Below are 13,731 nucleotides of genomic sequence, written 5' to 3'. Positions count from 1 at the left end.
AGGGAAATACACTTCCAAAAGCAGTTCCCTCTCTGATGCAAACTCGACCTGTGAGGGACTTCAGTCTGATTACATTTTAAGAGATGTTAGTCTTTTTTGTTTCTTTTAAAAAAGGATGTAATAAATATGTTCTCTAGAAAAAATTATAAGAAAAAAATAGAGTAAATGACATGATGCCCAAATCTTTCCTTATGTAAACACACACATATTTGTATATATATTTTTTAACTTTTATTTAATTTATTTTTTAAAGTAAACTCTACTTTAAAGAGTAAAGTGAAATGAAAAAAAAAATAATAAAGAGTAAAGTGAACTTACAACCCCAAAATCAAGAGTCACATGCTCTACCAACCAAGCCAGTCAGGTGCCCCATACATATTTGTATATTTTAATTTCACTTTTTTGAAACAGCTTAGGGGCACCTGGGTGGCTCAGTCAGTCAAACGTCTGTCTTTGGCTCAGGTCATGATCCCAGGTCCTCGGATCGAGTCCCACACCTGGGCTCCCTCCTCAGTGGTGAGCCTGCTTCTCCCTCTGCCCCTACTCCCCAGCTCATGCCCCCTCTCTCTTTTTCTCTTTCTGCCTGAAAAAAATAAGTAAAATCTTAAAAAAAAAAAAATAAAGTCACAGCTTAAACCCCCCAACTCAGTCCCTGAGAAATCCTAGCTGTAACTACATCTGGATGGGTGAAGTGACCATGAATTTGGTAAGAAACAGATACTGACAGGTCTTCTGGAGTCTTCCCCCTGGACACACGCTGGTGTCCATGACCCTCACTCCCCCCGCCTCTTCCTGCCCCAGCATATACCTGCTCATTGACAGTCAGAGATGACTCTGGCCCGGCTCCAGGATCCATGGTCACTTGTCAGGGTTGGGTGGGGGCCGTCCCACAGCTAGCACATCTGTGGGATGACATGGGACAGGAAAAGCAAAGGCTGATGTGATGTAGTCATACAGTTTCTATATCACCTTGAAAAGTCAGGAGTAGAATAGTAGGAAGAGAGCGAACCTAAATTCTCTCAAGTGTCCATAGAAGTAAACAGGATTCTAAGGACTTTAAATCTAAAGCATCTCGCTTCCTACAGCATCCCAGGAGAATCTACACTCAGGAGGAGCCAGGATGACCAGAGGAAAGAGAAGGACAGGTATCTGTCCCTGGGAGTCCCCCAGTCTGCAGGGAGAGGGCAGATCCAGCAGAACCCAAGCTGATTTTGGCCCGGACACTGAGAACATCAGACACAAGGAAGGAGCCCTCTGGCTAATCAGAGGGCTTCTCAGGGGAGTTGGAGCAGACTTTGTTTGAGCAAGTTTGAGCAGACTTCCTGGGAGAGATGGTGAAGACAGGGATATATTAGAACAGTAGTCCCCAACTTGAATATGCACGATCATCATCTAGAGCACTTACTAAAAATACAGACACCAGATTCCCCTGAAGCAAGCATCTCCAGAGAGTCTGATTCAGCAGGTGGATCCCACAAAATCAGCTCTCAAGTGATTCTGTGGCAGTGGCCTAAGGACACTACTGGCCTTTAACACCAGAGGCAGGACAACCTCCCAGATCTCGGAGCAGTGGCCAAAGACAGGGAGAGGGAGTGGGAGGAACCCTCGTGAAGACCAGATTGGCCGGCTGGAGCCACAAACCCGTAGGGTCATTAAGAAATAAAGGTATAAAGAGGACAAACAGGTTTAGATACTTACATAGAAAAGTAGGCAATTAACACTGACGTTGAGAGCCTCTATTGCTAAGTGTTTATGTAACACTTATTCCTGCTCATTACTCATGCCAGCTGGGGGAAGGGGGCATTATTATGACCTGGGTGCAGATGAGGAAAGTAAATTCAGAGACATGTTCTAGATTCTAGATCTTTTCCTTCCTCTTTCAACCCTGGGTGGGTTGATTGGTCCTCCTTTTTTATGATTTTATTGATTGAGGTAAAATTCACCACGGTAACCATTTTAAAGTGTCAAACTCAGTAGAATTTAATAGATTTACAATATTGTGCACCCATCACCACGATTTAGTTCCAGGACATTTTCATCATCCCCCAAAGGAAACCCCATTAGCTGTTACTTCCTTTCTCTGCCACCCCCAGCCTCTGGCAACCACGAGTCTGCTTTTTTCTTTATGAATTTGTCTAGTCTTCATACTTCATATAAATGGAATCATACAATAAATGGCCTCTGTGTCTGCCTTCTTTCACTTAGCAAAATTTTCCCAAGGTTTATCCATGTTGTAGCACATACCAAGACTTTAATCCTTTTTATAGCTATGGAATAGCCGATAACATTGGGGGTGCTCCTGGCACTGTCTGCGCCGGCTTAGGGAGAGGCAAATAGAGATTTCATTTCCAAGATGGAACGTTCATCAAGCTCAGGGGTGACTTTACCAAGTACTCTCCTGGCCCAGGCCCTGACCCAGCACCTCCCCGCACAAGCAGTTCAAGACAAAAACCTGTTAAGTGCAACACTTCATGAGTAAGGAAAACAAGATCTTCATTTAATCCCTATTACAGCATGGTAAAATGTCTTAAAGTAGAGAATGAAGTAAACCTGTCAGACCTTTTCAAAGAAACCAGTATCTTCACCAGAAGAAAACTATTTGTAATTTTAAGAACATTTTTAGGGCGCCTGGATGGCTCAGTTGGTTGGGCAACTGCCTTCGGCTCAGGTCATGATCCTGGAGTCCCGGGACTGAGTCCCATATCTGGCTCCCTGCTTGGCGGGGAGTCTGTTTCTCCCTCTGACCTGTCCCCTCTCATGCTCGCTCTCTCTCAAAAAAAAAAAATAAAAATAAAAATAAAAAATAAAACACATAGATCGCAAAGGTGAAGTAAGGACGTATTCTGTAAAACACCTTTCAGGATATGGATGCACGTGGATCTATGCACTCGATCCTGGGTCATACGGTGATCTCCAAAACAGTTTTGTGAGTGAGGCTGTCCCAAACACGGATTAAATGAAGAACAAGCAAAATTGGATGAAGCAGGGACGCCTGGGTGGCTCAGTTGGTTAAGCAGCTGCCTTAGGCTCAGGTCATGATCCCAGCGTCCTGGGATCGAGTCCCACATCGGGCTCCTTGCTTGGCAGGGAGCCTGCTTCTCCCTCTGCCTCTGCCTGCCACTCTGTCTGCCTGTGCTCACTCTCGCTTCTCTCTCTATGACAAATAAATAAATAAAATCTTAAAAAAAAAAAAATTGGATGAAGCAGGTTCAGGGAAAGGAAGACCTTTTTCCGGGACGGAAACTAGCATAATGTACGGATCGAAGAAGGACTTGTGTCAGTTACGGGGTTGCTCGAAAAGGAGTGTAGAAGCTGTAACCAGCTGTTGATTTATGATGGTCAGCCGGCTGAAAATGGCAGCAAGACTCAGCCTTGCTAAGCTGCTAGCCCACTATGGGTTAGATGACCAATTGCTATACTCCAGCAGAAATGAAGAAAAAACGGGTGTTTAATTCATAATTTTCCCCTAGGATTTTTTTGAAAATGATAATAATTAAAAGATATTTATACACTTTTTGAAGATACTTATACATTTTATTTTTTTTAAAGATTTTATTTATTCATTTGACACACAGAGAGAGAGAGATCATAAGCAGGCAGGCAGAGAAAGCGGGAAGCAGGCTCCCTGAGGAGCAGAGAGCCCTATGCGGGACTTGATCCCATCCATTCCTGAGCAGAAGGCAGAGGCTTAACCCACTGAACCACCCTTGTAGATCCTTACGCATTTTAAAGGGAAGATATAAACCATTAGGGCTTAGAGAAAGTTATCCTGATGACCAGCAGTGTAGGGCACTCTTAGAGAAACTAAATCATAAAATGAAAATTTAGTATTTTGAATAAACTTGCCAAAGAAAGCGTGACATTTAAAGAAATGTGAAAAAAAAGTTTAATCGTGATTAAATAATTTAGACAATTGTGGAAGTCAGTTTTAATACACTGTTCTGTTTATTATGGTAAAAAGTTTTATTTTAAATTAAAAAAAAAAAGGGCGCCTGCGTGGCTCAGTGGGTTAAGCTGCTGCCTTAGGCTCAGGTCATGATCTCAGGGTCCTGGGATTGAGTCCCGCATCGGACTCTCTGCTCAGCAAGGAGCCTGCTTCCTCTCTCTCTCTCTCTCTCTCTCTCTCTCTCTCTCTCTGCCTGCCTCTCCATCTACTTGTGATCTCTGTCAAATAAATAAATAAAATCTTTAAAAAATTAATTAATTAATTAATTAATTTTAAAAAAAGTCCAACCTGGTGAATGTCTAAACCTAAACTGGGGGCGCCTGGGTGGCTCAGTGGGTTAAGCCGCTGCCTTCGGCTCAGGTCATGATCTCAGGGTCCTGGGATCAAGCCCCGCATCGGGCTCTCTGCTCTGCAGGGAGCCTGCTTCCTCCTCTCTCTCTGCCTGCCTCTCTGCCTGCTTGTGATCTCTCTCTGTCAAATAAATAAATAAAAAATCTTAAAAAAAAAAATAAACCTAAACTGGCCTAAAAATGCCTGCCTCTCTCCTAATTTGTGACCCTGATTTCCATTCATTTACCACATATTTCCATCTGGATGGTCTAATAGGCAATTAAACTCATGTCTTGAAAAAAAATCCACTGTATAGATATATCACATTTTGCTTATCCGTTCATCAGTTGGATGTTTCAGTTCTTTCTACCTTTTGGCTGTGTGAATAGGGCTTCAGTGAATTTTTCCGTACAAGTTTTTGTTTGAACGTTTGTTTTCAATTCTTTGGCATATGTACCTAAGAGTGTAATTGCTGGCTTAGAGGTTTTAGAGTCCTCACTCTATGGCAGAGGTTTTAGGGTCCTCACTCTATGGCAGAATGTTCCTTGGCCAAGAAGGCAAGGAGGACCACGAGGTTCCTTTTCTCCTTTTCCTTCCCTAACCATCTAGCTTAGGGATGAAAGGAAAGGCAAGAAATTCAAGACACTGGGGCGCCTGGGTGGCTCAGTGGGTTAAAGCCTCTGCTTTTGGCTTGGGTAATGATCCCAGGGTCTGGGATAGAGCCCCGAATCGGGCTCTCTGCTCAGCAGGGAGCCTGCTTCCCCCTCTTTCTGCCTGCCTCTCTGCCTTCTTGTGATCTCTCTCTGTCAAATAAATAAATAAAATCTTAAAAAAAAAAAAAAAAAGAGGGGCACCTGGGTGGCTCAGTGTGTTAAAGCCTCTGCCTTCATCTCAGGTCATGATCCCAGGGTCCTGGGATCGAGCCCCGCATCGGGCTCTCCGCTTGGCTGGGAGCCTGCTTCCCTTCCTCTCTCTCCGCCTTTCTCTCTGCCTACTTGTGATCTCTGTCAAATAAGTAAATAAAATTTAAAAAAAAATTCAAGACACCTAGCAATTTGAAAAAGGAGTAAATAAGGCTCCCCTCTTCAGGTAGGACAAGGTGGGGCAGAAAGGGCAGTGGAATTTGCTGGAAGACCTAGTAGGCACCTTCCACCCTCACTGGGACTCTGGCCTCATTCCTGGGTGATGTCCTCCTCCAGATTTTGTACATGGGAATCTTCTATGAGTTTTGCCAACTTGGCAACTTACCACCACTTTGGGATGGGAACTGGGATGAGCCAAGAAATTTGTAACATACAGAAGTCAGTTAGCAAGTCATCTGCAAATTCAAATAAAAGGCAGAGACAAAACAGAGCGGAAAGGTGTGCAAAGTAAATTTGGGTCCATTATAGCTTGATACACACATTTCATGGGGGAAGAATTTTCCAATTCCAAAGGCCTTCAGGCAGGAGGCATCTGTAGCCAGTCATTGTGGAGCAAGGGCCATCTGTTCAAGAGGGGCTAAAAGCATGCTTCTAGTCTTGTGGCCACTGGTTCCTTGGGGCCAACCATGGCCCTTCACAGGGAGTGATTAAGCAAGTGTCCACTTTGTGACTGTGTTATTAGGGGGATTTAAGCAGTAGAGAGGTTCAGGTAATTCTAACATCCCTTCCACCCTCAAAATTCTATGACTTTATGTGGTCCTGGTTCCTCAATATTTAGTCCTTTGTGTCAAGGGAAAAGGCAGTCCTGGCTCAGAGCCTCTGCCCACACACAGGCACACTCTGACCAACTGACCAGGCTTCTGCCCTCCAGAAAGGCATACAGGACAGAGACAAATGCCTCCCTCATCTCAGACCCCAGAACTTACTCATCTCCCTTCGTCTTGGCTTTAGATGGCTCCTATCAGAGATACATGTGATGGAAATACCTCTCCAATCTGCAGACACTCAGCATTTTGATTCTGAGCGCTGTCCTGTGTGCTTCCTAGCTCAGTATCTGTGCAGACCTTCCCCTGCACCAGGTCCCAGGCCCCTGCCAGGAACTTTCCACATTTTTCAAGCCTAAGTCTGTGCTTGGCCTCACTGATAAGACAGCAGCCATCTTTAGTTTGCTTTTTGACCAGTTCCCCAATGACTGGGGTGAAGGGCCTCTTTTGAGCTCACGATGCCATGCCGTGTCCATAGCCTGAGGGCCAGTGAGGAGCGATGATCCTTGGTCTGTTTGAAGAGAAGGGGCTCCTGAGATCACTCTGGCAGTAGAACTCCACACCATACACAGCACAGCGGAGCTGCTCTGGTAAAGCCAGGACCGGAGCCAGAGCCCACCTGGAGCCTCCTCCTGGGTCTTCTTTCTCTAGTGAGACGAGTGAAACACACCTGACTCAAACAGGGCAAAGCAGCTCAGTTGGTTCCCAGAGAGTTCATTTATCCCTCGCTTTCCTGGGCTAACATCTAATAACACAGGTAACCTTGAGGGGAGAGTGAACTGTGGGTGCCGAGGCATTTGCCCACAATCCGAAAATCCAGAGGTCTGGGACCATCCAGGAGTTCCAGAGGAGGGGACGGAGTCAGGGGACCTCCTTTGGCAATTGCTTTGGACCTTAGAGAAAAGTTCCAAGGCACCCAGGAGGAGCATTAGGAAATCTCAAACAAGGTCACCTGGATGGCTCAGTCAGTTGGACGTCTGCCTTCGGCGCAGGTCCTGATCCCAGCGTCCTGGGATCGAGCCCCACATTGGGCTCCCTGCTCAGCGGGGAGCCTGCCTGTCCCCCTGGTTGTGCTCTCTGTCAAATAAGTAAATAAAATCTAAAAAAAAAAAAAGGAAATCTTGGGGCACCTGGTGGCTCAGTTGGTTAAGCAACTGCCTTTGGCTCATGTCATGATCCTAGAGTTCCAGAATCAAGTCCCACATCGGGCTCCCTGCTCAACAGGGAGTCTGCTTCTCCCTCTGACCTCTCCCCTGCCATGCTCTCTCTCTCTCTCATTCTCTCTCTCTCTCAAATAAATAAAATCTTAAAAAAAAAAAAAAAAGAAGAAATCTCAAACACATCCAAAACCCCCTAGAGGAGACTGAGATCCTATTAGGAAAAATCCTGAAATGTTTTGTCCTTCATCTAGTCAACAAATATTTCAGTGGCTATACGTGCTGGACACTGGGGATACAATGGGGGAGAAACCCTTTCCTGGATTTGTTAAGAAGCCTTCAGTCTAACATGGGAGTTAAGGAAACAGAGAGAACTGTGGTACAGTATGTTTCAATGTCATGGTGGATAAACAAGGGCTAGAGGATCCACAGAAGGGATACCTGCTGCAGTTTGGGGTGGTCCCTTCTCCCTCGTTCCAGGGTAGCATGTGGTTCCAACATGAAATGTTATGTATGCAGAATCTTACGCCATGTGGAGGAAAATGGAAATTCTTGTGCGGGATGCTGACTTTTTCTTTTTTTTTTGAAGATTTTTTAATTTATTTGACAGACAGAGATCACAAGCAGGCAGAGAGGCAGGCAGAGAGAGGTGGGCGAGGGGATGGTGAGCAGGTTCTCTGCTGAGCAGAGAGTCAGATGTGGGGCTCGATCCCAAGACCCTGAGATCATGACCTGAGCCAAAGGCAGAGGCTTAACCCACTGAGCCACCCAGGCACCCCCAAGATGCCTACTTTTAACACAGACTCCTTTCTGTGGTTTTCATCCCTCCCTTAACACTTCACGTGGTTGAGGTTTTCAAGATGTAAAATACCTTCTCACTCTACAGTCGATTTTGCAGCAGGCGTCTCCTCTTCATGAGATCAGTGGACTCTAAAATATGACTGATTAAGCTGAAATTAGTTTTACCTATACTCAGTTGAAAGAAAGCCACACTTACTGTGGGAAATCACCTTTCAGAAATTTGACTTAATTCTCTCAGGCTAGGTTGTTTGTCCACATCAGCATCTCCAGCTCTAGGCTACTTTTGTATTTAAACCGTGTTTGCACTTACCTCTTGCAAAGCTGCCATTCAGAAAGGCCACAATGACAGGACAGCAGGAGACTGGCAGAGATGGGGAACTAGGGCTGAGCTCACTGGTGCCGTCAAGGCTTTACCTCCTCCCTAGATGGGCTCACTGAGTCACACAAGGACCAAATCTGGGACCGTATCTAGGAAGTTCAGCCTCAGATATCCAAATGCCTACTGATTGTTCATATCATCTGGTACTCAACATGTTCAAAACCAAACTCCTGATTTCTTTCTTTCTTTTTTCTTTAAGTAGGCTCCACGTGCAATGTGGAGCCCAACACCGGGCTTGAACTCACAACCTTGAGATCAAGACCTGGGTTGAGATCAAGAGTCAGACGCTTAACTGACCGCACCACCCAGGCGCCCCCAAACCCATTCCACCCACATGCAACCTTCCCCATCTTGGCCTAGGGGCAGCTTCATCTTTCCACAGATGCTCAGGCCAAAAACCTTGCCATCATCCTTGCCTTCTCGCTTATGGCTCACATTTGCTCCTTCACCAAATCCCACAGGCTCTCCTTTCCAGGATGCCCAGAATTCCCCCACTTAACACTGCCACGCTGGTCCACACAGCTTTCATACCTAGTGTGAAGGAACACCACCACATCCCTGCATACAACTATTATCAGCCCTTTTCTTACTCCAAAGAGGCTTCCACCTCTAAGTCATTACCGCCTGATGGATTTTCTGCATGCCCTCCCATCCTTCTCTACTTCTGGTCCCAGGACACAGATTTCCCTGCTTACACCTGCTGAAGAAGAATAATCATTTACAGTTTATCGGGATCCCTGCCCTTTATACATAGTATTATAGCGAGCACCCTCTGGAGACAGAGACTGTCGGGTTCATCATCTCAGCTTCGGTATTTACCAGCTGCGGGCCTCGGGACAAATGCCTTAACTTTGGTGCCTCGGTTTCTTCATCTGAAAAAATGAGAGAAATAGCACCGACTTCATAGGGTTATAGTGAGGACTGAATAAATTAATGCATAAATTAATGCCTGTAAAAGTTTAGATCGATGCCTGGCACACAGTAAGGGCTCAGAAAATGGGAGCTATTATCCTAATTTACATACATTATCTCATGTGAGTTTAGTGCAGCAATTAAGAAGCTAGATTCATCTCTCAGTTTTAAGATATCTTAGGTGTGAGACCTTGGACAAGAACTTAACCTCTCTATGCCTCAGTTACCATATTTGAAACGGGGCTAGTGTGACAGTAAATTGCATAAGGGTTCAATGTATCTTAACTATTATTATTCAATTCTGATACCTGCGCCCCCCACACCATAATGCAAATCAATACTGAAACCGGACCAACTGTGTGATTTTCCACATGGGGGGAGGGTAACTTCTGTTTTCTCAGGGATAAATAATAAGAGAGCTTACCTCAGAATTATTGTATAAAACACTAAGAACAATTGGTTATTATTATTCCCATTTTTACAGATAGAAAGTTGAGGATTAAAGAGAGGTAAGGGTATGGGCTTTGGAGGGAAATCTAGACTCAGATCCCAGTTTGGCCATGAAATAGCTGTGTGATCTCGGTGTGATCTTAGTCTCTACGAAGCTTAACTTCCTCATCTTTTTTTCTTTTTTAAATTTTACTTATTAATTTGGGAGAGAACAAAACAGAGAGCGTGCACACATTAGTGGGAGCAGGATGGAGGGCAGAAGGAGGGGGAGAAGCAGACTCTCCATGTAGCAGGGAGCCTGACCTGGGGCCCTGAGATCATAACCCAAGCCCAAGGTGGATGCTTAAACAACTGAGCCACCCAGGTACCCCTAATTTCCTCATCTTTAAAACAGTGATTAAATGGGAAAATATGTGGTTGTTACAACGGTGATATGAGATCATGTAAGTGAAATGCGTAGCATGGTGCTCTTATTATGATCCCCAGTTTTATTAACAGGGAAATGGAAGGAGAGAAAGCTCAGGTGACTTGCCCAAGGGCACAGAAAAGTCAACGGCAGACTCAAAATTCAACACAGTGTCTACCTGTCCCAGACCCGTATCCTCCTAACAATAACAAATAACAATAACAATAACAATAACAAACTTTCTCTCCGTAATGGTAAGAGGCCAATTTGGGGCCCCAAGGATCAGGACACATTGAAAATGAAAACTCTCAGTTCTCCTGCAGACAACCCTCTCCACCTCCCCACCCCGCCCTCCATCCACAAGCAGAGATTAATAGCTTGGTAAACTGTTGACAGACCAGCTAGGCATTCACATGGGCCAGAAAAAAGGGAAGGAGAAAAAGATAGGAAAGCAGTGAACAACTTTAATTCCCCTTTCCAAACTCTCATGTATAATCGTAGACATATATAGGCTAACAGTAAACACTAGTTTAATAAAGACACATTTAGATTTAGTTTCTCCTCCTGTTCCCATTCCCTTGTGCCCAAACATGATTCGTCCCAGGCAGGGTGAAGGGAGGAGGCAAATGAAATGTGAAAAATAAAGAGTAGGTATATTTCCCCACTAGACTGTAAACTCTAAGAAGATCCACCCACTTATTAACATGCCCCAGTGCCTAGTATAATACCTGGTACATAACAGGTGTGTGTGTGTGTGTGTGTGTGTGTGTGTGTGTGTGTGTGAGCGACTATGAGCCAAAAATATAAACTAAGAAATCAGGTCATATCACTTGCCCTCCTCATATTTCCTACCTTTTCCCTTGAAACACAGACCATATTTCAATTTTTTTTGTTCCCATTCACAGTTCTAGGACTACTTAAAAATTGTTTCAAAGAGGGGTGCCTGGGTGGCTCACTGGGTTAAAGCCTCTGCCTTCAGCTCAGGTCATGATCCCAGGGTCCTGGGATCCAGTCCCGCATCCCCTGCATCCGCATCCGGCTCTCTGCTTAGCAGGAAGCCTGCTTCCTCCTCTCTCTGCCTGGCTCTCTGCCTACTTGTGATCTCTGTCAAATAAATAAATAAAATCTTTAAAAAAAAGATACATTAAGGAATCAATTAAAAAAATTGTTTCAAAGAAGTAGCAATAAGTTCTGGAGAACCCTAACCACACTTACCCCTTCCTAATGGGGCAATCCAGCTTCCCTCCTATTCCCTCTGTGGCCTCACTGACCCTCATTCTGACACAGAAAGAGCTTGGGGTTTAAAGGCAGAAGACCCAGATTGAGCACTGCTTCCCCTCAAGTAATCTCCTTAAACCTCAATTTTCTTATTTGTAAAATGGAGCTAAACGATAGTACCCGCTTCATGGGTTACTAAGGATTAAATTGGTAACATTTATGTAAGGCACTTAAAACTAGGCCTGGCACACAGCAAACACTATGTAACAGTTACTACTATTGTTATTACTATTTTTAAAGTAGGCTCCACGCCCAGGAAAAAGCCCAGTGCAAGGCTTGAACTCACAACCCTAAGATCAAGACCTGAGCTGAGATTGAGAGCAGGATGCTTAACCGACAGAACCACCCATGGCATATAAAAATAATGTTATTATTTTTAATTGAAGTAAAGAATGCATATAAAAATGTTTTCAATTGTAAAAGTGTTAAAAATAGAAAAGATTACTATTATGATTTTATAGGCAGTAAATCTTGGGGAGAGGGATATGATCTTATCCCATGTTCCTTCATTATGCAGAGAACCCTTAGAGAAGTAAATTTCTTCTGATTCACTTTTTCTTAGTTGCTAGATATACCTTCAAAAGAGAAGAAATAGCTCATCTCTCTCTCGCTCTCTCTCTCTCTCTCTCACACCCACACATTATCACTCTATGGTACGACTTTGTAGCTTTCACGGTTATGATTGGCCTTCCCTGATTAGCCACCACCACCACCTAAACTGAAAACTCCATGACAGGGTAAGTTCTATCTGTATTGCTCAGAGCATGGCACATACTAGGTACTTTTGTTTGACCAAGGAACACAATGGAGTTCTCCGGCACATACTCAAAACCAAAACGAACAAACTTGAAAACAGGTCACAGAAATATCACCCTGCACCAGGGCTTCTATCCAAATGGAATTATGGGATTCTTCCTCAGAAAGCTCTGCTTGTCCCTGTTGGCTGCCTCAGAATACCAAGATAAGGGGAGGAGGGATATATGTCCATAAACAATTCAAGACCAGCCTCTACTTTTGGAGCAAGAAATCTGGAAAAGCAGATGAGGCTACAGTCTCTGCAAAGAACTTCTTTCCATTTGCCCGGAAAGACTTCCTGACCCTGTTTTATTTCCCTCTGCCCTGCAGCCGAGGCTCTTCTGGGGTTTCAGGCTTCCAGTCACCGCGGAATGGGGGATCCCAACGCTAAAGTGGGGCTCACAAGGCACTCTGACGCTCCCTTGGCCTTGCCAGGTGAGAATGGCCGGGAAGCACAAATCTGGCCCATTATTATGATATTTATTAATAATAATATTGTTATTAAATATTTATGAAGTGCTCATGCTCTGATCGTTGGTTACCCTCCCACCATTCCTCCACGCTTCCAGCGACCGCTGGGTTCCTAACCCCGAGTCCCACCAGTGCTCCCTGTGTACTGTCGCTGGGGAGAATGGTGACAGGTCGCCCAGGCCGACTCAGTTGACCTTCGCCGCCGGGAACCCAGGCGTCCGGGTTCTCCCCTAGGGCGGGAATCCGCCCCCGGTCGCCACCGGGTCAGTGTCTGTAACGTCCGCTCCCGTCCGTATCCCACCTGGGCTCCAGGGGAGGGGCCCGGTCCAAGCTCCCCAGGGGGTCCACCTGGCGGCAGCCCCCTCCCCTCCTCCGGTCCACTCCGGCCCGCTGGCTGGCGAGGGCGCGGCCCCAGGGGTCTCCGGCCCCAAGCGGGCGGCCGCGCGCAGTCTCATTCCCAGAGCTCCCCGCCGCCCCGGCCCGGCATCCCGGCACCCCGGCCCCGCGGCATTTTTTCTCTTTATCATAAATATATAAATTATGCTAATTACGGGCATTGCATATTAACCAAACCCGAAACCTCCCCTGCCCGGCCCCCTCCCCCTCCGTGCAAACCCCTCCCCGCCCCGGACCCCGCTACTTACCGGAGCCCGAGCCCGAGCCCGAGCCGCCTTCGCCCCGGGTGCCCGGCGGCCACCGATTAGAGATTCATCTCACAGCTCAGGCCAGGGGGCCGGGGCCGGGGCCGGGGCCGGGCGGCCGCCGCCCGCAGACAAAGAAGCCAGTGCGGCTTGGCTGGGCTCGGCTCGGCCCGGGAGCCGGTCGGGACCCACCGCCACCCCCGGGCCCCCAGGCCGGGCTGGGCAGAGCCGAAGGGGACTCCGCGGGCTGCGCTGGGCGGAGGTGGGGGGGCGGGAAGCGGGAAGGGGGAGCTGGGGGGGGCCCGGCAGGTATATATATTTTTCTTCTTTCCCCCCTTCAACAACCCCCCCTTCTTCCTCCCCCCGCCTTTTTTCCCTCCTTCTGCTACTTGGATTTTTTTAGCTGCTGCGTCATGAGCATAATTTATGCAAAGAGCTTTGCCGCATGCTGCACCGCGCGCGCCAGCCGCCGGGGGCG

General features: G+C 46.4%; 1 protein-coding gene across 8 annotated transcripts in view; it reads right to left on the bottom strand.

Moving 5' to 3' along the window:
* Window positions 1–13,731, bottom strand: part of POU6F1 (POU class 6 homeobox 1) — a 29,573-nt gene extending 15,842 nt beyond the window's left edge. For 2 of the 8 annotated variants that reach the window (XM_047742133.1, XM_047742140.1), the window contains exons 1-2: window positions 13,257–13,731; window positions 809–902 (exon numbers count right to left, since the gene is read on the bottom strand). In XM_047742133.1, the coding sequence (XP_047598089.1) occupies window positions 809–856 (48 nt within the window). In that variant the 5' untranslated portion in view covers window positions 857–902; window positions 13,257–13,731. The other 6 variants (XM_047742136.1, XM_047742134.1, XM_047742141.1 and 3 more) reach the window with 6 other exon arrangements.

This window comes from Lutra lutra, chromosome 8 (genome assembly GCF_902655055.1).
Source record: "Lutra lutra chromosome 8, mLutLut1.2, whole genome shotgun sequence".
NCBI lineage: Eukaryota > Metazoa > Chordata > Mammalia > Carnivora > Mustelidae > Lutra > Lutra lutra.
The sequence above is the reverse complement of the archived record's forward strand: the minus strand, read 5'-3'. Positions and strand labels throughout refer to the sequence as shown.